General features: G+C 42.6%; 1 protein-coding gene across 1 annotated transcript in view; it reads left to right on the top strand.

The window, feature by feature from the left end:
• Positions 1–27,177, top strand: part of rgs7a (regulator of G protein signaling 7a) — a 77,236-nt gene continuing 50,059 nt past the window's right edge. Inside the window, exon 1 of the mRNA XM_084076233.1 lies at positions 1–114. Within this exon, the coding sequence (XP_083932359.1) occupies positions 37–114 (78 nt within the window). The 5' untranslated portion in view covers positions 1–36. The remainder of the gene's footprint in view (positions 115–27,177) is intronic.

Genomic DNA, 27,177 nt, shown 5'->3' with positions numbered 1-27,177 from the left:
CCTGATATTTGCTGCAGCAGATTAAACGTCTGGATCATGGCACAGACCAACACTGTTGGACAGGGGACCAACGGGGTAGCTGATGAGTCACCCAACATGATAGTGTACAGAAAGGTAAGTAAATGAATCAGACATTTTTGGGGTCAAACCCTCTACTGTATGTATTTCATCATTCAGAAAATAATGTGTTTGTTGTCCATAAAGGCGAGAGGTGTGTAGAATCGAGCATTGTTAAAGTTCAGGCAATCACGGCAGTCAGGCTACTCCCCACGCTCATTAGTCACCCTCTAATCTCATTCGCTAACACATACACACTCATTCTAGGCGATCTTTCTTAAGCAGAACACCGGCCACTCTCCATACTACACGCTCAGCAGCATAGGTCATAGCACCTCTTCTGTAGCTTGTCAGTGATCAAACCTCTGCCTCCCCAGCCTCCTCCTCCTTGTGGTATTTAGTGCTTCACTATGTCATTATGTTAATTGTATGGATTTCTCTGGATTGTATGATGTTATATCTGTGTATCCTAAGTTATGGCCTTGAAGGGTTAACTGTGTGTTTTACTGTGCATTTTAGGCTCTGCTTCGGGGGGGGGGGGGGGGGTTCCACATTCCGTGTCATGCAGGACACACACCGGCAAATGTAATGCAATATCATTGCAAAAATGGTTTATCTTGACGAAAGTGTATGACTGAAGTTAGTGTTCATGTACCATACAATGCAATGCAATGTGAGCTTTGTGTGTGTGGAAAAAATATGTGCATTACAACATTCATTAAATGCAAAGGTACAGCCCCCCTCGACCCCCCCCCCCCCCCCCCCCCCCTTCCCACACACACACACACACACACACACACACTTGTGAGCGCGTGCAAACACAAATACAAATACCCCGAATGCTATTTCCAGCATGTTGCAGGATAAGGTTTTAACCATTTGACATTAATGGATGCAAAATGAGTTACAGGGTTTTGAAGAATGCTCATTATACTGCCTGCACATATTTCTTTACTGTTAGATCTTTCAGGCCGTGTGTGTGTGTGTGTGTGTGTGTGTGTGTGTGTGTGTGTGTGTGTGTGTGTGTGTGTGTGTGTGTGTGTGTGTGTGTGTGTGTGTGTGTGTGTGTGTGTGCTTGTGTGTGACTGACTGACTGACTGACTGACTGACTGAGAGACTGACTGACTGACTGACTGAGAGACTGGTGAAATGATGTGCTGCCGCTGAGATATATACCTTAATATATGTTTGTTCCAAGGATCTAGAGTGATTAAATAAGTCTATGGGAAGATTTGAGGTTCTTGTTCTTTCATTTTGAAGACTATGGCCTTGTGATTTTGTCTAAAGAAGCAATTTGGAGCGAGATATTGACATTTGGAACATGTCTCTATAATACTGATCATAATTTTCATTTGATTTAGTGAGGGGACAATTTAAGGTTAAAAAAACAAAACAAAAAATGCCATTGTGAAAACAGCTGTGCTGCTCCTACATGCAACTTAAGCAACTTCCATTTAACTTGACTATAAACCTCTGGTGGTATCATGCATGACGAATGTTCGTACATCAAAGCCGAGCCCTAATTCAGATGCCCTGGATAATATCAGCCTCCTCTAATAACATCGCCTCCGGATTATAGCTCACTGTGTCTCCCAATTTCTTTTTATATACTGTACTGTAATCTACAGAAGCAAAATCAGGGCAGCAGTAGCTGGATGTATGCTACAGGTAACAGTCATAACTTCAGGTTGGCCATGTAATGTCTTGGGGCTACGAAGTGATAATCTTCTCCTTTGTGCTTGCGCAGGACTCTGTTGCAGATTTGATTTCTTCATTTCATTCCCTTTGCTTTCACCCTTCGGTGGATGCTCCTCATTCCATCTGCGATAACTTCTGCTAACCAAGAAACCAATGTCGTAGATTGCCTGCCGCTTACAGCACACACACAGTCTTAAGCAATATGACCATCAGTGCATGGCAAGGTGCATTTTCTCTCTGTCTGTAGCAGAAAGTAATGGCTGCTCTTTCTTTCATAATCTTAAGTAATTTTAAATGCTTCATAAATTAGTCCAAAAGTGTGTGTGGGCAGGATGGGGGTTAACATATACAGTAAATGTATTTGGTATTGCTTGTTTTAGCTGCAGTGTGGGTGGGTGGAAGGGGATAGGGGATCACATCACTTATTTGATTAAGTTTGGATGTGATCCCATATCAAAAAACACCCAGGCAGGAAGACCTGTTATATTCTGTACAAGAGCATCCCTATTGATGTGTGGTGTTTCCAGGCATTCAATTACATTTTGATGTCTCCTTCCCCCTGCTATTGATTCTGAAAATGCCTCATTTTCGATCGCTGCATGATGGATTTGTATTGAGATCTGAGCATGCAAATTGGTAGAAATGTATACAGTATAATGTCTTTTTGAACGTACAGTAAATACATCCAAGCATACAGTACATACATATACAGTAAATGCATAGGTTAGTCAACAGACATACTTACACTTTACTTATATAAGTACTTCTACATACATAAATATGTACATAAACACATGCTGTAGTGCATACATATATTCATACAATTCATTCATTCAATACAAATCTTGTTAACCAAACCCTATATAGAAAGAGAGAAAACTATCGATCTGTTTGCATCTGAGCTTGTACCCATTTTTGCTGAGTGTTTGACGTTTTTTGCCAAATGTTCACCTAATATGACATGCCCAGAATAGACTAGGGTTCATGTGGTTAAATTTGCAGCTTTTTATCCACATACCATGACTGGTAATAACAAGGGCTATCGCCCTTTTCTCTTCGCAGATGAGTATAGGAACCCCTATAGTAGGGTGACATGAATATATAGATGAGCAGACACAACATGATTTGTCCACAGTGGCTTGGAATCCATGCACCAATCAGGGGCCACTTGTAGATGGGAGGCTCTCTGGATGATTGGTCCCCAGTGATTGGATTTTCACCAACAGCCCCCCCCCATTCCCTTTAATTCTCCCAGTTTTCTTTTCACTAATATGCTAGATAATGCAGTGTTATTGAATTGGAGTTATTCCCAGTAATCCCTTAACCAATTGGAGAAGAATGAGCTGGGACTTCTTATCATAAACAGTTTCCAATGGATAGTCAGAAAGGAAGTGGGCATGGCCCCATTCCACAAGCAAGCTCCCATAGGCCCCTGAGTGCATCCAAAAAAGACCCAAAGGACCAGCTGAACTAGAATTATGGAGCAAAACCATACAACCAACCAGCATGGAGGTGGGCATGGCCTATGTACAAACCCCTCAGCCATTGAAATCACTCTTGATCCAATGGTAAAAAGTAAAGAATAAGAATCCAATAATTTCACCGTGTCAGTGCTGCTTGATTGTGATCTGACCTCCATAATTTGTCTTCTCGTAACATTTGCCCTGTTTTCATAGCACTCCATTGCTGTCTTTTGAAATGCATTCAAATTAATATGAATTCATCCTGAGTGTATAACCTTGTTTTCATTTATTTATAAGTAAATCCTATACCTGTTGGATATTCTTGTCCAGAGTATTACCAGAGAAAATAATAATAATAATGCCTGGAATTTATATAGTCCTTTTCTGAGTACCCAAAGTCGCTTTGCATGTGTGTGGGGGGGCCGGGGGAAGAAGGTAAGTAAGGATAGGATATAAAAGCAATAAAAGACTAAAAACAAGAGTTGATACAAAGTCAGCTGGGAAAGGCAATTGTGAACAGGTGGGTTCTCAGGGCGGTTTTCAAGGTAGGGAGTGGGGGGGCGTCTCTGGTTTGGGGAGTGAATCCAGGTTTTTATGTCTGTGAGGCAGGTGATGAGGGTGCAGTGGGTGGCTGTGGTGATGGTCATGCTGGAGAGGTATACTTGCGGTCCCCACTCGTTGTATTTTTTGGCCCAGTACATACGTGAAATTTGTCCTCTGCATTTAACCCATCCTAACTATTAGGGGCAGTGCCATTCAGCGCCTGGGGAGCAGTTACAGTAGTGTCTTGCTTAGGGACACTTTGGTACATGGACCAGACCAACCTTCTGTTTCCCGGGCGACCTACCCATTCAGCCATGGCTGTCCATATTTTACCCATGGTTTACTTTCATTACTATTTCATTACTATTTAAACAAAAACAAATGGGGGCTCAGTTCCTAATTCAGATAAATTATCCCCTCCTGCTCTTTCATCCAATTTGTCCCCTTCTTCCCCATCTCACCTCTCGGACGGTCGGACCACATATGGCCACGGCTCGCCGCCGCGGCCTGACCCAAATACACTTCAGAGCGAAAGAGGTTGGCAAGTCAGTCACAGTGGAAATACCCCCCATTTTTTCCTCTCCAATGGATTTAAGTCAAATTGGAAAAGTACTCCGTGGAGCCGTGGATCCGAGTGGATAGCACCAGAGTGAACGGGTGCCACAAATGCCTCTCAGATGGAGATGACTTGGCAGTGGCACGCATCTTGCATCAATGAGCCCGCACCAGGGATGAGCCACATTCTTGGAAGAGATGTACCTAAATATATACACTGTATATTACATGCACATTACCACGCATGTAATTATACAGTGTATATATTAAGTGTATATATTTTGTGGAATGTGAAGCATCACTGTTTAAACACTTAAGCCCTATTTCAAGACGATAAAGATGTATATGTCCTGAAGTTGCAATTGTTTTTCTCCAATGATCTTACTAGCCTGGTTGACTATACCTGGGTGAGCCTGTTCCTATCTCTAATAGGAAATAGTTCACAACGCCTCGCAATGCGACACATTGTGAGCTTGTAGATCGGCTACTTTTCTTTTTTTTATTGATCTGGAATACATTTTCTGAAACGGTTTGAAATGGTTTTAAATACATGACATTACTGAAAATCTAACATTTCCCCTGTAATGTAGGGATGCCAGGTTAAAAGAGGCTAAGCCTCTTGTCTCTGTCGGTCACTTAATGCTCACCATCTTTGACAGAGAAGGTACATTATGGTTGAGATCAGACAATCAGTCATCCCGTCCCCGCTGACTATTCTAAGATGCAGTAGTAGCCTATATAGAAGCTTATGTAATATGAACAGAGGGAGTTTGGCTGCCGAGGACAGTGTGTTGTGGTTTAACAGTCTGCCTGTTGGGAGCATCGCTCCTTATCCTCCCTCTCCCCTCTTTCTTTCTCTCTCTGTCTCTCTCTCTCCCTTCACTCTGTTCTCCAACCACTCCTGTCATTCACTTCTAATGAAAATGGATGGGGGTTAAGGTGTTGACCTGATTACTCGGGAGATGTGCGGTGTGTGCATTCTCAGTTACACATATACCACACGCAATAATTCACACGCACGCACGCACGCACGCACGCACGCACGCACGCACGCACGCACGCACGCACGCACGAACAGGGTCTTTTCCCTTGGAATTAAAGATTTGAATGCCACTGTCTTAGAAATGGTGAAAAATAGATATTAGATAGATGTTAGATATTAGAAAATATATATATATATACACTGATATTCAGGGGCACCGATACTTATAAGCTCTAGCGGGTGCCCAACAAGGCAATGTGCGCCAAAATTTTGTGGGTTTTGGTCGGATAATTGACTTTTTTGGGGGGGTTTTGTAACTTTATTTCGGTTAATTCGGTTGTTCAGTGGCGATCTGAACCAGGCGATCTGATTTTGAAATTTTTTTTTTTTTTAAAACTTTTTTTTTTTTTTTTGGACCAGCACCCAGTGGGTGCTCCTCACCCATAGTGGGTGCTTGTGCCCCCGGGCACCCACGTTATCGGCGCCCTTGCTGATATTACTGTATATTTCTGTGTATATTTACACAGAAATGTCAGCACGTACCCTCGAGTGCACACTTGCACGTGCTCGCACGTGCACGCACGCACGCACGCACGCACGCACGCACGCACGCACACACACACACACACACACACACACACACACACACACACACACACACACACACACACACACACACACACACACACACACACACACACACACACACACACACACACACACACACACACACACAGTAACGTTCAAACACTTAAATGAGGAAACACACGCGTTGGGGCAGTGCGATAACCAGATTCATTAACAATTCTCTAGTGACATTGAAAATGTTACCGCTCAACGCCAGTCCCCAAGTAAATGCAGACGAATAGGGATAGAAGGAGATTAACAACAACAGACACTTCAAGGCTGCCTCAATCTATCGAGCAAACGTTAATAAAAGTTGATAGATAAGGGTGGCGCGTCAACTTAATTGCCTGCTATGTACAGTACGTACAACCCTTTTGAGATGGCTTCTGCTCACTCGTACATAAACAATTTGAGGCTGCTGAATATCATGTAGTGTATCACTGTGCAGTACAGTGTGTTTCTTCATGCATGCTTACATGTGTGCGTTGATTAATGCTGTGGCGTGTCTGTGTGTGCACGTGTGTGTGTGTCTTTGTGTCTGTGTGCTGTATGTAGGGCGAACGTTGCAAGAGTGAAGAGAGTAGGCTTACTGAATTTTTCATGCAGGCCAAAAACAGCTCTGTCGAAGCTCGTAGCTACTCAGCATGAGCAAGAAACATCTTCTCTCAACCAGCAGTCATACAGTAGCTCTGTGTGTGTGTGTGTGTGTGTGTGTGTGTGTGTGTGTGTGTGTGTGTGTGTGTGTGTGTGTGTGTGTGTGTGTGTGTGTGTGTGTGTGCACTCGAGGGTACATGCTGACATTTCTGTGTAAATATACACAGAAATATACAGTAAAGCTACTATATCTATTTGTCACCATTTCTAAGACGGTGGAATTCAAATCTTTAATTCCAAGGGAAAAGACCCTCAACAGAGTTTATAGTACCTCAAGAAGGTTTCATGTGTCCCACGGTGCTCCGGAAACCCACCTGTACAACTACTGATTCTACAAAGGCCCTGAACACTTTTGTTCTGCATGCTTTCTGCTCTCAAATGGCATTGATTTTCAAAGGCCTCCTTCAACTTCGCACCCGAAGGACTGCCACCCTCCCCCCTTCTTCCAAAACGAGATTGAGCGTCCTATTTGATAGAATTTCTCCTTCTAGTCTCTACCCTCTCCCACATCTGTACAGTGGGGATCAGCAGCGATCTGATCTCTAAATCCTTCTGAAAAACCTATGTTGCTATATCAGTGGTGCACAAAACTACTTCATGTCAAGGACCCCCAAAAGGATTTGCATTTGGCCACAGACCCCCATCTCAAAATATGTTGTTTCAGGGAAACCTGCAGAAGCAAAGATTTGAGTTCAAAATGTAATATATATATATATATATATATATATATATATATATATATATATACAGTATATATATATATATATATGTATATGTATATGTATATGTATATATATATATATATATATATATATATGTATATGTATATATATGTATATGTATATATATATATATATATATATATATATATATATATATATATATATATATATATATATATATATATATATATATATATATATATCTGGGCTGGCACTGGGGCCACACGTTCTGTAATTGCACTCCCATCAGCCAGCCTGACTTGTGACTCTGTATGTGACCATTAATCTCTAAATCCTTCTGAAAAACCTATGTTGCTATATCAGTGGTGCACAAAACTACTTCATGTCAAGGACCCCCAAAAGGATTTGCATTTGGCCACAGACCCCCATCTCAAAATATGTTGTTTCAGGGAAACCTGCAGAAGCAAAGATTTGAGTTCAAAATGTAAAATATATATATATATATATATATATATATATATATATATATATATATATATATATATATATATATATATATATATATATATATATATATATATATATATATATATATATATATATATATATATATATATACAGTATATATATATATATGTATATGTATATGTATATGTATATGTATATATATATGTATATGTATATGTATATATATATATATGTATATATATATATATATATATATATATATATATATATATATCTGGGCTGGCACTGGGGCCACACGTTCTGTAATTGCACTCCCATCAGCCAGCCTGACTTGTGACTCTGTATGTGACCATTAATCCTATGCAATGTTCATGGGGTTCACTATTTCCTTATTTTCTCTCTGTGCAGCTGGTGTCACACTTGTGTCACGGCGGCGGTGCTGTCTTCAGTCAATACGCGAGTGCTATTTTACATTGGCTGTGCTTATACGAGGATGTCGATACAGTACATCTTTAGTGGTACTTGGTGAAACTTAATCCCTGGTGAAACTTAATCTTTGCCTGTGGAGAGATGACAACAATGCAAAATTTGCCATATTCACAAATCTGCCATTTTGCTCTTATATCACACTAATGGGATGGGAGACGCCCTTATGATAGCACGTCATGAGAACTCCTATGTCTCAAGAAACAGTGTATAGGGCTGTTGACACAAGAACAATAACTATAATGACAATACAGTACACTAACAGCCTATCAAAATGTTCGACACATCATTCAACATGTTTACAGAAAGTGTGGATGATCACATCATTATCATTATAGTTATCTTTATAGTTATCATTAACATTGGTGTGGAATGGATGTCCCTTAATACCCCATTGTTTTCTTACTGTCTTGTTTCTTTCCCCTAGCAAATGACAGGAAGGGTCCTTCACACCTCAGTAGAAGGGCGTCATTGCAGTGCAGTGAGATTTGTACCATTTCCCCTTATAGTCTGACTGTAATAAACAGAAATAACAAGCCAGGGCAAACTTATTAGTGCATACTATCGATCTGCATATTGATTAAGAGCTTGTGTACAAGCAGTCGTTTTGTTGGAATGGGATTTACTTTCTCCTCTGTGTTATTGCGGCATTGCAGAAACACAGCACAGTTGAGTGACCATGAACAGCAGCCTCTGATATCCCATTGGAGGCTTTGTTTTCTTGGAAACTGGAGCGGGGGTCAAAGGACTAAAACAAATTCAAGTTTTGTTTTAGTTTTAGCCTGATTTGATTTGTAAAAACCTAGGCAAAATCAGTTGTTCATGGGTCATAGAGTGAGGGGTACTGAATACATTTTCAGATGCTCTCAGCTACAGATTGAAGGGTTCTTGTACTGCCTGTCTCCCTCAAGTTGCAATCAGACAGTAAGCGAAAGAAGGGGAGAGAGAGTCTAGTAAGAAACAGAGAGATAGATTTAAGCAGGGGGGAGAGAGAAAGGGAGAGGGAAAAGAGAGACACTGATGATCTATATTTGCCAGCTCAGACAGATATGTTTTTGTGTCAGCTTGCCAGCAGGGCGACTTCTGCTTCTGTGTTTAAAAACATGCATGTTGTTTTGTGTACAATAGAGATGATTCTCATTCATACGGAAAGTGGGGCTGCTACTGGAAGGAAATTTGGCATTTAGGTCGGTGTTGGTGTGTCAAAGTAATCTGTTTTGCTAGCTGGGCTGACGTCACCTAGCACCAATTAGTGGCTGGTGGCTGGCACCATGCTATACTGGGAAGGTAATCCATGCAGTCATGCTGTGCTGTGTTGTTCAGCAATGCACTGCATTTTTTCTGGATTCCTGTGACTTCCAGCTATGCTATATCAATATTACAAGTTGGTCTTCACTTAGACCTTCACAGAATGACAATAATCTAGTTGCATGAACAGGAAGGTGCTGGGACACAACTGTAGATAGCTGGTACAAGAAAGGTGTTTTGAGAGACCGGTCATGATGACCCCATCTCTGGACACAGCTGAATAGTCACTGTGCACTCTGGCTTTGTTGGCACTGGCAATGGAGTCATGACAATTTAACTTGTCCCCACTGATATCAGATTAAATCATGTATAATCTTTCTGAGCTACAGCGCTACGGCTACATTATTATATACATAGGCCTACATATATAATATATTTTTATAATGAACTATTTAATTGATTAGTCTGATTAACCACTTAAAAGGTAGTGTAAGGGATATTTTTTTTAAATGAAAGGGAAAAACTAGAAAAAGTGCACAGGTCTCCGCCAGTTCAGGTAGGTTATTGTGGGCCAACAATGTTTGAAATTTGCCAATCAGGATGGAATATGAAAAATTGGACAGATCCGTCTTGATCACATGACTATAGAGATATTGTGTACCAATTTGAGTGATGTTTGGACAAAATCTGTAGGAGTAATATCAATAGAATCTGTTTAGCAAAATCGGCCTCCTGGTGGCGCTATAACAGGATAATGTGAAAAGGGTGGCATGTCTTGAGATATTGAATCTTTTTCCTTATTCTACTTTTTATTAAAATCGATTATCGATGTTTGAAATTTGACACAACACAAAATGTTGTATTTTGTGTTGTCTTTGTAGTCACATGACTACTCACTGTGGTGCCCATATGAAAAAAAATAAAGTATAAAAAAATAAATTAAAATAATCGATTATAGATTAAGTTTTATAATCGATTAGTTCAATTCACTGTTGCACTCCTAGAAAAGATGCTCAGACTCTGGCCCTATAAGCCTGTGTGTGGTGTGTGTACAGTATGTGTGTATGCTAGTGTTACATAAAGGGCTGAGGAAGGCATGGGTACTAAGATTAAGAGCGTGACTAATGGCCTCATGTCAGTCTGGTCATTTAATTACCTCTCAACATCTACTGGGAGTTTACAGGAGGATCTCTGTCCAGTGGGCTTAGAATGAAACCCCTGCCTCAGCTGTCCCTGGTGCCATGGTTTTAATGAGGAGTGAGATGTACGGTTAATGTTGGGAGTGTATGGAGACAGTGAGCAGAAACGTGCAAGGAAAGAGATAATGACACGCTAACGGGCTTAGCTCCATTCTTTTGCTGCAGCCGTCTGCCTCCACCAGTCTGTCAGAGCAGAACAAGCTTTTCCGTGCTAAGGAACCCCAAATAGCCACAGCCTCTGGCTGAGGCCCCCCTTTTGCAAAATGGCTTATAAAATACAATAAAATCAAAAATAGCTGATCTGGTGTGACGCGTTGTGAGCTTAAAGATTCTCGGCTATTCTCGAAAATATGTTATGTATAACATATTTGAAACATTTTTGCCAATAATGAACATGCTCAGGGTCTGACTGATTGTCTGATTGTCTTCAAACTTGGCTGTGTGTTGTTGATGAGCGATGAAACACATATGTAGGAGGTGTGGTGTGTTGAGCCAATGAAATGAAGCTATGGGAAACTGACCCAGAACAGGACATGTTTATACCACCTTCTGGAAAAGGGTATACAGTTATGCACAAAGGTGAATACAACAAGTAGACGGGTATTTCTTAATGGATGGGGCATGCATTCCCAACTTGCATCATTCCTGAGTAGGCCATTGATTGTAAGATCTAATGTTATTAGTACTGTGGTAACAGGTACCGCACTGGGTACTCTAACAACTCGTACAGTGAGTACTCTGACAGCAGGTATAACCGGGTGGGGCATATATTCCCTAGATTCCCTAATAACTAGATCAGCTACAGTAAATAAAATCCTGCAGTAATAAACCCTGCAGCAATACAGTAGCTTATTCAAAGAGCAATACAACTTAATACAACCAAATATTTTGCGCAGTTAAATAAGCTATACATTCTCTACGTTCTCTTGTCTAATAACTAAGTGAAATATTTAATTATCAATTATCTGTGTTTGACCACAAGGTCATGGGTTCGATCCCGGGCACCGCCAACTCAGCATATGAGTAGCACGGCTTAGGTGTGGCAAGTCCTGCGGTAAGTACTGGGAGTTGATGGTAGGTGTTGCGCTGGAGCGCAGACATCTTCTTCTCCAGTTTGCTAAGTTGATGCTAAGTTTAAGCTTAGCATCATCTTCTTCTCCAGTTTCTGCAGGCTCCTCCTCTTCGTCTTCCTCCTCCTCATCTTCATCCTCTTCCTCCTCACCCTCTTCGGCGTCTGCATCAGCGTCGGCGTCAGTGTCTTGTTCCTTGTTTTTCTCCTCCTCTTTTCTTTTCGCTCAGCAATCCATCTCCCAAGGGTCTAGCGCATTGCGAAACGGGAATAGACTCCCGCTCTGGCTGATAATAAGCCGATAATAAGCTGACAATAAGCCTCTCCAACCTATTTACTTACTACTTACTTACTGTACAAATAATCAATGCTGTATTCCCCTTTTCAGTCTTGACAAATGATCAAATGAACAGATAAGCGTGTCAAAATCCAACATATTTAGATTGATATCTTAAGCCGTGATTCTGCAGGAGGCTAGCAGTCTAGAAGAGTCGGTCTGTGTGTTTGTCCGGAGCTAAACTTGCTAAAATTGATCTGTGCCAAATTTCTTGTGCACGCTGCCAGTAGTGTAACTTAGTACCTCCACTATTTCCCCCCCACGTTTTATATTTTGATCAATACCGAAAGACTTAAAAACAATCTTTTCTTAATCTTAAGATCATAATTACTTTATTTTACTGTAATTGAATAGCTTAAATGTATCATATAAATATATATTATAGTAACCAAATACTTGAATAGCCCAGTAAGCCCACCTATTTAAAAGACTGTGTGAACTGTGTTCAAAGGAGGCTATTATTTCTGACCAGTGAAAGAAAGACATTTTTAGCTGCTCCTGCTTTCACAAGTTTGATTGATTGAAAATAGTTACTTGAAAACACATTTAGTAGTCCTCTGTCGTGATGCTGAAAGCTATCCTCTTGTAAGATGGTGACTGATCATTCAGTTGAATTACAGTACCCTTCTGCAAGCAAACGGTGGGCTGTAGAGAACAAGATGACAACAAGGTTGTGGCACGGCATGTTCTGAAGCAAATGCAGAGAGAATTTGCACAAGCCACTTAACATGGTCGGAAGATATACAGTAAAGTAAGCAAGACCAGGCAGGAACAGCCAGATGCAGTACAAACTGTATGCTGGGCATACATATAGGCTATGTGAGAAAAGTAGTTATGCAAACATATACATCATTTACACAGCTTAGAGTGATTAAGTACAGTTATAAGATAATGTATACTGAGATGGGTAAGCCTCGTGCATACTAGATGAACATGATTTGATTAACACAAGTGTAATCACATCTCAATGGACTCAAGTTTGAATCACCTTGACAAACACATCAAGTGTGTAGTTAGTATGGCCATGTATTAGGGGAAATATAGGTTTAAAGGGACGGGTGCATTCAAGACACAACTATTTGTGTTGTTAAGTCATACTAAATAATACTATCTTGCAATGTAGCTTTAATCTGATGCACCAAAACATACAGTACCCCTCCCCCGATCAATCCCAAGATTATGAATTCACAATCTGCGGTCATTACTTTCGGTATACACATAAAACACATTTTCCATTTCTGGGAAAACAGCATAAAACGTTGCAGAAGCATTTTCTCTCTTCCTGACCATCACAGAAGAAGGATTATCAATAGGTAGATATTATAAATATGTGTTAAATGGATATGAATTTAGCCATACACAAGATTAACCAGTGCAGCCAGATCATTATCCTACTAAAGTATTAAGAATTTATTCTGGCTAATTCTTGTAATTGATCAAACCTACTGCTGGCAGATACAGCTAATTTTGTTTAGTTTATTGTGATTCTCAAAATGTGCCTCTTTGACTGGGGGAAGCATTCTGCTAAAATGATTGGAAAATTAATGTGTTTATCTCTGGCAAACGTATTTTATAGCAGCCTCGAACCATTAGCTACTGCAAAAACACAGATGTTCCTGTTTTTCTAACCTTCACAAATAACCAGTAGCAAGGAGCTGTGTTATCACCTTTGTTTTGAATTATTTCCCTCCTCCCAAATGTTCATTTTTTCCCCCAAGAGCAATGCAAGAAATGTGTTAAAGTATGTGTGTAATGTGTTTCTGCACAATTCCACCGTATCTCTCGCTTTGTCAGTCATCTTTGCTGTCCCTCCCTCCCCAGACTCCTTTTTAACCGTGTTCTATAGTGTTCACACCTTCTAACACTCTCTGTATCTATGTCTTTCTGACTCCTTCCCTCTTGCTTTGACTCCCACTCTCACGCCATCTCTCTTTGATGTTTCTTGTGCACTCGCAATCTCACACCAACTTAACTTTCGCTCTGCCTCTCTCCTGATGTGTGGTGCCTTGCCAGCGCAGCATCCTTCCATCCCTCTCTTCCTATCTCCTTCCCCTCTCATCCCTCTCCTCTCTTTGAAGTCTTCAGAGCACCAGTCAGCGTCTTTGCCACTCCAATCAGAGCTTTTATCCCCGCAAAGAGGAAGAGAGGAACATATTTGGGTTTTTCTGAAGCTCAATCATCTCCCCCTGTGTAAAATGTTCACTTGAGACTCACGGCTGTACTGGGAGCACTTTAAACAAACAGTAGATGACCGTGGCATTCTTACATCCAAAGTGGACTGGGGCTGTAATGTGAACGATGCCTGAATTGCCCTCGGCCCCGTCCGGAGCTTGGTGGCTAGTAAATCTCTCAAACGCAGTCAGACAACAAGCCATGCTATAACAACTGCAACAATGAAAGCCAAACAGCATACCATAAAATATATTGATCAGCAAGGTCACTTTATGAAGCCAGGCTGCTATCCAAGCACACAACATGTTTATCTATTTAACCTTGATTCAGTCCTCAGGTGGTCTGAATGGTCCCTTTTAATGTTGCTTCTATTGTGTTTTTACGTACCGTTAGGCTAAATGTGATTTAATGTGTCCTGTCTGAAGGTGATTTTGTTTTTGTTTTGTTTTAAAGTGTTTTTATATAGCAGACCTCTGCACATGCAAGGAAAGATACATTTCTACCTTTTGCGACAATAACCACCAATATTTTCAATTCAATGTGTTTCAAATATGCTTAATGGATGGAAGTGCAATTTTGTATTTATCCTACTATAATTCTAGTAACCTCACGGACGGTGGTAGGTAGCTGTATTCAGTCTTGGGTGGACTCTTGATCAAACTGCGCATGCGTCGTTGCCAGATTTCGCGAGAGAAACAAGCAGCAAGGTCTATGAAAACAAGGCCAAACGAAACGAACCCTACAAGCAACGAGGTCTATGAAAAGAAGGCCAAACTAAGCGCCTTCACACATATACCTTGCCTCTTGGAAAACAGCCGATCTACAAGCTCACAACGCGTCCCCGCACCCACCTGCACTTTCACAACCAACGCCAAAACACAATACCACCAATATTGGCACTAACCCGCTTACAATAAGCGAACATGGCAACACCGAGACACATGATTCCATTCACTGCGAGACTGCGAGTGCGTTCCGTTCACCGCAGCACATCAACTGCACAACAGAAACACGGCGACATCATTTACGCACGTTTACACAGAAAACATTCTTACAGATCTCTCTGTGTGTGTGTGTGTGTGTGTGTGTGTGTGTGTGTGTGTGTGTGTGTGTGTGTGTGTGGGGGGGTGGACGGGTCGTCCGCGGCCTATATGCGTGTCAACGCATACACGGCTTGAGGGAGGGAGAGAGAGAGCGAGAGAGTGAGAGTGTGGGAGGGAGGGGGAGAGAGACACAGAGAGAGAGAGAGAGAGAGAGAGAGAGAGGAGAGGGGAAAGAGAGAGAGGGGGGAAAGAGAGAGAGAGGGGGGGAGGGAGGGGGAGATAGAGAGAGAGAGGACAGAACAGGCCCCGTAAGGGTGCCGCGACGGGACCCGCGACGGGAGGAGGGGGGACGGCACTACGGGACGCGCGGGGGGGGGACGCGCGACACGACATGCAATAACCCCCAGTTTGCAACTACTTTCGCCTGCGCCCTTCACCGGGTATGGTCTAGTTTTAATAACTGCAGACAGTCATATTGCTCACAACTCTATGGTTACGGGGCTCAGAACTGCTTCCACCTGCAGCCTTCTGAGGCTCATAGCTTCATACATCAGTTCAGCTCACCAAAGCACAGCCATTCTCAGCCTAGCCCAGTCTGTGCCACCATCTTGACTTTACCTGCCATTGCTGTTTTGTGGTCATGTGTAGGCCTATACATAAGAGCATGGTAGACTATATCACTGCGTGGATATGAGTCTGGTGCCTCTATGAGGACGTTTTTTTTCCAAGGACGCGGGATCAAAATAATGGCTCTTGATGCAATTGGTTAGACCTACAACCAACTACCAATTACAGTCTCCCATATTTGAATACTGGGCCCTGATTGGTCACCCCAGACTTCGGGGGCAGGAAAAGGATTTACAACAGAGCGGTGTCAGACCCAAATCGCAGAGGGCATTTTTTTTTGCACTGGCAGATTCGTCTGGTTCCAGGCTAAGTGACACTGATATGATGACATGTATGTTCTCCTGTTATTGTCAAGTGTTGCAAGATCCATTGTAGCATACAATAATAGCAAATGTATTTTTTATTTAAACTTTAAAGAACCATTGGCGTGGTCTGTAACAATGATTTATTTGGATTTAGGCTACTTTCAAGCGTTAATAATTTTAATTTACATATTTGAATATGATTTGGAAACAGAAGTAAATCTGATTCTGGGTGGTGGAAAATTGGCCCACGTTAATTGAAGTCAAATTTGTGTCTTTCTGTTCCAACCTTGTAAACAAGGTAGGCTGATTAATTGCAGCTAATTTGCTAATGTAATTGGCAAGAAAATAAATAGCGCAGCGGCGTGCCTAGGCACATTCCTGGGAAAGCATGTTGAGATGGTGCTGTGAGTCTCGTTCTGAACTATTTCAAATTGTTGGACGGATGTGCTCTCCTCGACACAAGGTGCTCCCGATAGACCGCCAAAATGTAAAGTCGTTAGCCTCATAGCATAATTGCCTAAGTAATTTTTGGGTCAAATTGACATTTCTGCCTAACTCTCCTAACAGTGCTGCTTCATTGTGCTTTATTGTCTATATGTCCTCAGCCTATCAGAATGTTTGTTGTATTCTTTTTGCCTAAGTCATTTTAAGTCAATCCTTTGACTCAGGCAGAAATTATCTGTGTGCAGACAGTAATGATCTTTTACCATACGTGAGTTTCTACGTGATGTGTCCACTAAATTGTCTCCGCCAGGCCGAAAGGCATGGTGAGAGAGTATGTTTTGCACCCTGTCCGTCCGTCCATGTGTCCGTCCGTGTGTCCGTCCGTGTGTCCTGTCCGTCCGTTAGCAGATAATCTCCGGCACCGTTGGCCCGGTCGCTGCGAAACTCCGCACACACACTCCCTCGATGCCAATTCAGAACCAAATTTTTCATATGGTCTTGTTATAGTGCCACCAGGAGGCCGATTTTTTTATATTACTCCTACAGATTTGATCCAAACATCATGCAAATCGGTACACAATATCTCTATAGTCATGTGATCAACCCGGATCTGTCCGATTTTCCAGATGCCTCAAATCATGAACGCAGCTTGCGATTTCCGTGAAATTTCACACGCACATTCCCACTAGGCCGAGGAAGAAATGCCACCCTTTTCACATTGGCCTGGCGCCACCAGCAGGTCTAATTTAGCAAAACACATTTTTGGATAAAATGCCTCAAATCATGAATGCAGTGTCCGATTGCGTGAAAGGCCTAAGAAGAAATGCCACCCTTTTCACATTGGCCTATTATAGCACCATAGGGACAATTGTGCTTTTTCTGTGAGCCTCCTCTCCTGCCGTCTTCTCCTCCCTCCTTTCTGCTGTGGTGACTGATGACACTCCCATGGCAGTCACACCAGCGGTCTGTCAAATGCTATTATCTTTGACACTTATCTCCGCCCCCGGGTCCACCACACCCTGGGACTAACAGAGTGACTGAGTGTGTCATATGTGTGCATACTATATGTTTCTGTGTCATGGGTTGTGCATTGTGTGGCTGCAGCGCACATTTACAAGAAAATGATTGCTTATTTAGAGAAATCCTGCAGTACAGGGACATTTTTTACATGCAACAAATCAAATGCCTTGGTAGCCAGCAAGCTGGGTAGAAAAAAGCACCGAAAGCCAAGCTAGAACATCTAGTTTGAGACAAGGTGCGTGAGTCCTATTTGAGAACCGCCTAAGGCAATAGAGCATACAGTACTGTTAATTTAATTAGATTCCCTATCTCTTCCCTACACTACTTTCTGGTCGATGACTGGACATGGCTGACAACCTTTCCAATAGCCATATAAAGCTCCACTACAGAGCTCCTGGACATTTCCATTGCCTATATTTCCTCCTGTTTCATGCTGCCTTTGCCGGAGAAGGGATGTAATGTATTATCCAAGCTGGCTAATGGAAACGTGTGAGCGGGGAAGGGTAAAATACGCCAGGTCGATTTTAACAAGGCATTAGGATACAGTGGTAAGGGTCTCGCTGCTATGAATTGATTTGATTTTGATGCTTGATCGCATCGCCTTTGATGTCAGTGGGGCCCTGCTTTCCTCTCCTCCAAGATCTGATATTGCAATGAGTTTGACTGAAGAATGGATCACTTTTAACATGGCTCCCATAGCACACCATTTTTTAAAACAAGAAAATGAACCAGCTACCATCAGCAGCATATTCAATTTGTTCCTGTGAAACTTTCCTTTGTCTCACCTTGATCTGGTAACTTCAGCAGGGACTGGGACTTGGCAACCTTGTACTGTTAATTAAATGATTAACTTAGGGTGCATCCACCCTGAGTTGCCCCAGAAAACACTAAGAAGTTCAAAATCGGGAGGTGCCACATCTATTTTTCTAGCTGTCAATCGCTTTGTACCTAAGCTAAGGCATCACCACCTTAATGGGTCCTACCTGACGAGAGCAGCAGACTGACTGTCATCTTGAAAGGTTCAACAAAACCTATCATCCATCATCTCCATAGTCTGTCTGTGTGACTTACGTGTGTGTGTGTGTGTGTGAGTGTGTGTGTGCACCGGCTTCGAATGCTATCAATGCATTGAATGGGAGATTATCACGTTTTATCAGACCATTGAATGGGCGAAGTAGGCGAGCTACCGTCTACCCCGCGATTTGTCAGACCATTCATTGGGCGTAATCAGGAGCTACTGACCTACCGACGGAGGCGGAGCAGTCCCCACAACAATATTTACGATTATGTCCATATCGGTACATAACTCGAACGGCGCTGAGTAGGCACAGGCGAGCGTCGCACCGCTCCGGACGGCAACTCAGTCGCCTTAGCTCCTTCGGTGGCCCGTCGCCGGGCTCCAGCTCGCCTGAGACTGCGCGCCTCCGTCATGGTCCGAAACCGAAACAACCAAAACCAAAACCGAAACTGAAGTATTTAAGTCATCTCCGTCGGTAGGTCAGTAGCTCCTGATTACGCCCAATGAATGGTCTGATAAATCGCGGGGTAGACAGTAGGTCGCCTACTTCGCCCATTCAATGGTCTGATAGAACGTGATAATCTCCCATTCTATGCATTGATAGCATCCGAATCAGGTGGTGTGTGTGTGTGTGTGTGTGTGTGTGTGTGTGTGTGCGCGTGCGCGCGTGTGCGTGTCCTCTCAGACAGCCAAGCCTCGTCTCATCCATCTCCTTTCCACAGACAGGGAAGTCAGAGGAATGTCAGCCCGACAGCATCCAGCTGCTTGTACCTTATTGGTATTCGGGACACGCGTTAGGCCTCGCTGAGTCTCTTGCACGTGCCAAGGAGGACTATCGGGGAGGGGGGCCTAGTTGTGGAAAAGGGACAGAGCGAGAAGGAGGAGAAGAGGCCCCCCTCTCTCAGGGTATCAGGACCTAAAAATAGACAGCATCCCTCCTCTCCCATCCCTCCATTCCAAAAGCCTCTCCGCTTCCCTGACCTGCCTTCCCTTCCCTCTCTCGGCCTTTTCCACCATCCCTCCATTCCTCTCTTCCTTCCTTCGTCTGCATGTTTGGTCTTGGTAAACATGTGCTCTGGTGCCTAACGATAAGACTCCTCAAGTGCAAAGCCAGACTGTTTGGGCTGCACTAACACACTTGCCTTGATTAAGGACGTGCCGTAGGGACGACATTCATGTCGTAGTGAAATTATGCCTGATGTCCCCCTCCTCCAAACAACAAGGAATAACAAAAATACTGCATGATAATCCGGAAAGAACAACACCTACTGATAGTATAGTAGGAAAATGTGCCGCTGTTTTCATGTAGAACTTTTTTTCAACATTTAATACGTGGCCCTCTTTTTTCATGCAGTCTTGTCGGTCGGTTGGTTGGTCGTTCCAACAATTCCAAGCATAAAGCTGTCGCAGCTTATCAATAACGGGAGAAGTGTGCTCCTCTGAGCACATCTCTGCCAGGCTAGGTAGCCTAGCCAGGGCTGTGTACTTTCAATCGTGGATTGCGGCCATCAGGGCTGGATGGTATAACGTGTCTACAACATAATGATGTAACCTTTCGCATTTGTGGCGCCCCCCATTAGGCAGACATTATGATGTAGTATAGTTAGGGTGACTCGTGAATGCTTTCAACACACTATGCAAAATTCACTCACAGCTTTTTGTCATGCTTGCTGCAATCTACAGTACAATACCTGCACACGCTGAGCTTTGTTTGACATTTAATCTGTTAATTTATGGCAGCGGGCTGTTTGAGTGATGATATAGCTGTAGGTGATGGTTGTATATGCAATGAATGCTTCTGTTAAAATCCAATAAACAAACGTTAAAAAAAAGAAATAGCCGTAGGTGGGCAGGAGGGAGTGTGCAGCCAACTTCGGCTTAGTCATCTTGCCTACCGCCCGCCCACCAGGAGTGAGAGAAAGAGGGGAGAGAGAGAGAGAGAGAGGGAGAAAGAGAGAGAGAAATCAAGAGAGAATCAAAGGGAGAGCAAAAGGAAGATCCAGGAGGGGAGGGAAAGGCACATGTAGTAGAACGATAGCCAGATGACTAAATAGATAAGAGAGGCAGAGACCTTGCAAGCGAGAGAAAAGAGAGGGTTCACTCTGGGAGAACAATCCCTCTACTTGCCAGGAACTGTACAACACAGAGGATCTAGTCACATAAACAACTCTAGAAACAGATCAGCGGTATAGATAAGATTCAACTAATGGCAGACATGGAACCCCCCCCCCCCCCCCACACACACACACACACACACACACACACACACACACACACACACACACACACACACACACACACACACACACACACACACACACACACACACACACATCGCATGTGGCACGCACTCACACACACAGTTTAACAATTTATTTATGTCCACACACAGGGAAATATTTTAGGTGCAGCTAGAGGTTACATTCACAAACTCATGGATATATGTCCTCATGATACAACACGCGTGAAACTCAGCACAACATGGGCACAAGTAGCGGCAGCGTTGCCATACATGGCAGCAGAGACAGCACAATACTTGTGCCAGCCTTTCTGCCTCGTCTTTGGGAAAAAAAGATGAAGACTTGAACCGTCAATGACCAATTGTTCATCAATATGTTAAGGTTTCTTTTTTGCTTTCTTGAGATATGTACAGCATATGAGCTCAGTTTTGTGGAGCAATATCAGTAGTAGCAGCAGCAGCAGCAGTAACAGTAGTAGTTTGGTACAAATGAGAGTGGCATGCAGCATATGGCGTCCTGGTCTAGGAACACCTTAACTGTCAAGAGATGACACAGAGATACATTATTAGTGTCTTTGGAAAACAGGAGAAGCAAGAGACGCTGCTTCAACTGGAGACAGTTTGGATAATGAGATCGTTAGTAGCCTAGAGCGAAGTTGATTCTACCGCAGCTACTATAACTACTACCAAGCTGAAGAAGATGAAATTGAAGACAGAGAACAGGTACAGGGGGATGTAGCCTACTATAAAATAAAAAGAAAGAAGTTCCTGACTTTACAGGCATGATATAACCAGTGGAGACCGTTTGTTGAAGCATCTGTGTTAAACATTTACACTTTTGAACTTGAGACTGTACAGTCGTGGAAATAATAGTGCTGGGGGTTGCATTAACAAGACACACAGTCTCAGTCTAATAACGGTGTGGGTTCCCTCCTGTGCAAATTAAAATGGCTCCAGGCAGTTAGCTTAATTAATTCAGTTATCTGGCTAACTGGCTTGAATCCACCTACATAATAACCTACATCTATGTCAATTTGAAAAAAGATTTCTTCAGTCTGTAGTGGGAGAATTGCTTTACTTCATCCTTTTAACATTGGGTTACAATGATTGGCATGTATATTGAGCAATGCCTATCACCATCACCAATGATGTTTTAACATGCTAGTGAGCTTTGTGTGCTATAATAAACACTTATTCAGGGACGTGCACAGATAGACTCAGGGGGTCTGCCAAATCTTTATGTGATAGGATTTTTCTTTTTACCATAACCACTCGAAACCTAGCATCCCTTTTCTGAGGAGAACTTTAGCCAAAAATAGCAGATCTACAAGCCCACAACGCCTCGCGCTGCGAGGCGTTGTGGGCTTGTAGATCTGCTATTTTTGGCAAAGAGGTATAGGTGTAGAGGGAAAAAAGAGCAGACCAAGTCAACAAAAAAAAGTAAATTTACTTGAGCACCTGCCCCTCAAAATGTCTGTGCACGCCACTGCACTTATTTAACACTATTTGATCCCACTGGGGAAATTCGGGTTTTCAGCTTCACCCAGCTGATTGCTGCCCAAGTGATCAGACTTGAGTGCAGGGGGGAGCAGTTAGGGGTTCAGTGTTTTGCTCAGGGATACCTTTACACAGGCTTGAACCTGGGACCTTCTGTTACCCAGGCGGCCTCTCTAACCATTCAGCTATGACCGCCCATAGCTAATGTTACTGAGCTGTGATTGGTGTAACAGCAGCAGCAGTGTGTGAGCTGTGTTACCAACCCTGCTCTCGATCGCTGGCCCCTTCGGCACCACGCCGTAAAAAGCCAGATGGCAGCAACCTTGCACATTTTTGAGCAAGAAGAGTTGCTGCTGCTGCTGTGTCAAACGAGGACAAACGCCAGCATTTGTCTTCTGGGAAGAAGGCTATAGAGCTGGTTGGCTACCTCTCATCCATGATTCAATGCTCACTACTCTATAGTAGAGGGGGCTGTCCCACGGGGAGGGAGATGCTGGGGTGTCAAGGGAAATATTGAGCTGCAGTCAACCGCCAATCTCCTTTTCTCAGTCTCTGGTGTTGGGGGGGGGGGCATTCCCAGGGGAGAGGAGCAGGAAGGAAGCACTGTGTTCCAAAACGCTATCTAAGCGGATGAAAACGTTTTTGCGTATACAGTAGAATCGAGTGTGATGGGGGACTGCCTGCACACAGCGCAGATGTTTCGGTGCACGGTGGATCATACAGCCTTCCTTCATCAAGTTTCAAAGAATAGAATATGGATGCAGTGCTCCAGCTGTGTCACTTGATCCTTCATCTATTCTGATTTGTTTGGAAAATTTTAATTTGGTTCTTTTCAGACATTAGAGTGTAAGGACGAATCTGGTAGCTGTTAACTATTTCCTGTTTATTGCTTGCTATTTGCCAATGCAGTTGTACTTTTTAAAATACATTATATATTAAAATGTTGTTGCAGGGAGAAGTTTAGTTTAGTTCATTTCGATCCTCATCAACAGTATCACACAAAACATTACACACTGTAATCCAACATTTCTTTCTGGTTGATGGAAAAGACATAGGCTGAAAGCTTATGCCTATCCTTTATAGGATAGGCATAAGTTATAAAGATCAAAATATTAGTTATAAAGATCAAAGTTAATTAACACTATTATTTAATATTTACATTCAAGACTTCATACTTCTACACACAAGCACACACAAACCTAGATTTTATGTACCCATATACACAAATTCAAACATACATACTGTATTTATACAAACACCAACACTACCACGTCATACCATACCCCTCAATCCATCAATTAAGTATTTATTTATTATTGCTTATATATTATCATGTTATAGAGTACAGAAGTCCTGACGTCACACGTTCATCCCCTGGTTCGTAAAGTAATTTCTCTATGGAGAATAACATTGGGTCATCTTAGAATCGTCTCATAAGAATTGTGGTCCAAAAATAATCAAACTGTCTCTGCGATATTGTCAGGGAGGAGGTTCTGTATCGTTTATGTTAGTCAGTCACTTATATTTGATACAGTCTGTTTCTGGCAAAAATTTAACTAATTCGGCAGAAGTAACATTATCACCGTCAGTTGATGCTTCATATCCATAAGAGTCAAACCGCCGGGGTCATTTGTTTATTTTTGAAACACAGTTCTTATTTGATGCGATATTAAAGACGTCTATGGGAATTCAGAACGGGGGTGGAAAACCGTGAACCAGGTAGGATGTGTAAATGACGTCAGACTTCGGTGCTCTATACCGAGCAGACAACAGTCCCTAGTCTTTATATATTATCATATATATTATGCAATATGATATATATATATATATATAATAAAATCAGTTACACCCTATATCTAACTATATAAATGGCGAGCAACTTCCGCACCCTGGGTGCGACACCCCACAGCTCTGTTATCGAATAAACAACGCACCGCCAGACCACATGTCGGCAACTGACTCGCCACGGCGGCCGCGCTGAATTTACGCCTCGCGTAGGGGACATCTCACTGCTCACTACAGCTTTTCCACCGCGCAACATAATTAATTCTACTCACCAAATGTCGGACAAAACGGAAGGGGAGGCAGCTTCGTACCGTTTACCCTGCGCACGACCTCATCACCACAACAGCTGCCAGCCGCTGCGGGGTTTTTTTCCTTTTTTTCAAAACTTTTTTTTTGGTCACCATTTTCTCCAGGCACCATTTCTGGTGTAACGTGCGGCAGCATGCGCTGGCTTGCGCCGCCATTGCACTCTGCCCATCTCCTCCACACCAACACACACGCAGCTCCTTTGCTTCAACCCCCCCCCCCCCCCCCCCCCTTCTTACGTACCTCCTTTGTTCCACCCAGGCCGTTACTTTCACTTCACTCATGTCTCGATCACACTATGTCCGTCCTTCACGTGCCATGTTCATCCCAAACACAAAAACAAACAAGTCGGGTTGCCAAGTCGTTGGCATGCCAGGTTCTCTAAAAACAAGCGCCAGAAACAAGCAACCACCTTCATGAAAAAAAAAAATACACCGAAGGGGTCCGCCATGTTCCAGGGGGGTCCCCGCGCGGCCCAACACTCCACAGGGGGGCCGTCGACCAGCAGGGGGTCCGCGGGGGTCCCCCTCAAACATCAAAAATATATTTTGATGTTTGAGGGGGACCCTCAAACATTTTTTACTTTTTTTTTTACTTTTCCACAGTTTTACTCCAGCAATTTCAGTACCCCAATATACACGCGGCCACGCTGGGCCCCGTGCGCGGCTGGGGTTGAGGGGGGCGTAGCCCCCCGAAACTCTAGTAATTAGTATAATCATATACTGTATTAAAAAAATGTTTTCCATAAATCCCTCAATTATCATGTCTGTATTTCTCCAAAATAATCTGCTTGAACTGTTTTTTAAATTGTATTACATTTTTACAATGTTGGACATCCTCCGACCATTCCATAACTTCACTCCACTGACAGATGTGCACATGCTCTTCAGAGTTCTGCGAGAAGAGGTTGCAGAATTATAACTACTGAGGATAGATGCAAATGCAGATTGTGTGCAATATACTGTTCTATACCACTAGCTTGACAGTTAGATCATTAGCTGCTTCTCAGTGTCAAGGATGTTGCTAACCCCCTTTTTGTTTTTTAAGAATATGATTGTTTTTCACCTGAGGGCATCCCTTAAGGACAGTCTCGCTCCCTTCAGTCATCTTTACAGACACGTTCTGTCTGTCTTTGACAGGCTCACTATGCCCACCCAACAGGGATTTATTATAATATACTCCAATTTCTTGCGTGATTTAGAAATAAAGAGAGGTTAAGACATGGCAGGGTGCACTAGGAAGGAAAACGAGGTCACCATTATTCATGATTCTACCCACTGCCGTCCTGTGAAAAAAGTATTTAACTTGCCAGTAACTTTCCATTTAAGTTGTGCATAGAATTCAGGGCTTTTAGTTGCTCAATTTGCATCGAAGATCAATTCATGCAATCACAAGACCTTGCTCTCTCTGATGAAGAATAAAACTGCCATCAATTCCCCATCACTCAGTTTGCTTACAGTATTCATTATTTTTGTAACAGGTGATACCCCCTTTTCCTATGGACTTTATCACCTTAATTAGGAGGCATGAGTGTGTCTTCTTGGCGTATGTATGTGTTACTTAGTTACCCAATAATCTTTCTTTTGAGACACATTTCTGACTCTTTACTATATATGTCAAGCATGGTGTACCCTTTGCTTGAAATTGTACCATAAGATCCTGCTCTGTGCACGTTAAGTCTTTGTTGTTTCCCATCGCGTGTGTTTTCAGATGTTTTCTTTGAGGACTAAACAGTTAGGCTACAGCTGGCACAATTAACTTTTTGAGGACAACCACTTCAGCACACAAATGTAAGCCATAATTAATACATGTGTGACCTGTTTTCAAATGTACAAAGTAACTGCTTTTGCTAAAATATTACAAAATGTTAATAAAGGAGATGTGAGAAACGAGAATATGCTAATGCTTAATAATATATTGGCACACAGTGTACTGTATGTACTGTAGCTACTTGAGTGTTCCGCATAAATCTGTTCACTAACTTCCCGAAGCCATATCAGTGTACAGCTAACTTTAATCACTCACTCTCTCATACAGATACAAGCAGCGAAATATTGGTAGGACATAAAGTGATTGAGATCTTATTTGAAGATATTCAGGAATATGCTGTATCAACTTAGGCAGGAAAGACATGAAATGGGGTGATACACTACACAACACAAATCATGGGCAGGAACTGAGCCTAGCACAACATAGCACATGAAAATCCATCAATTCAACTACAGCTCGGAGTTAGAAGTCAAAAGAAAACCAAAGAAAACCTTCTGTCGGTTGTAGACTTATGCTTCAGCGCAGTTCCTATGTGGCTGCAGCCTTTATCTCCCTTTGTTTAATACACAGAGCCTTTGAAGTCACAGTAGCCCTGTATCCTACTGACATTTTATGCTTGGAGAGTGTAGAGAGACAGTTAACCAAGCAGAGAGATGAGAGACAACACTGGGGTTGGAGTTGAAACAGGTCCTCACTATGAGTATATGGTCTGTGCACTAACTGGCTGAGCCACCAGGTGCCCAATTCAACAGTTTTGCTCGATTTTTCACTATCAAACACTGGACAAGGCGCACCTGTTGATTTGACGTACTTGAAATTCTTTTGAAAATCTACTCGATAGCAGCCGTAGAAACCTCTTTTATTTTGATCTATTAGTGTAAG

This window comes from Gymnoscopelus microlampas (genome assembly GCF_963454915.1).
Source record: "Gymnoscopelus microlampas genome assembly, chromosome: 13".
NCBI classification, from domain to species: domain Eukaryota; kingdom Metazoa; phylum Chordata; class Actinopteri; order Myctophiformes; family Myctophidae; genus Gymnoscopelus; species Gymnoscopelus microlampas.
Note: the sequence above shows the minus strand (reverse complement) of the source record. Positions and strands in the feature narration are given on the sequence as shown.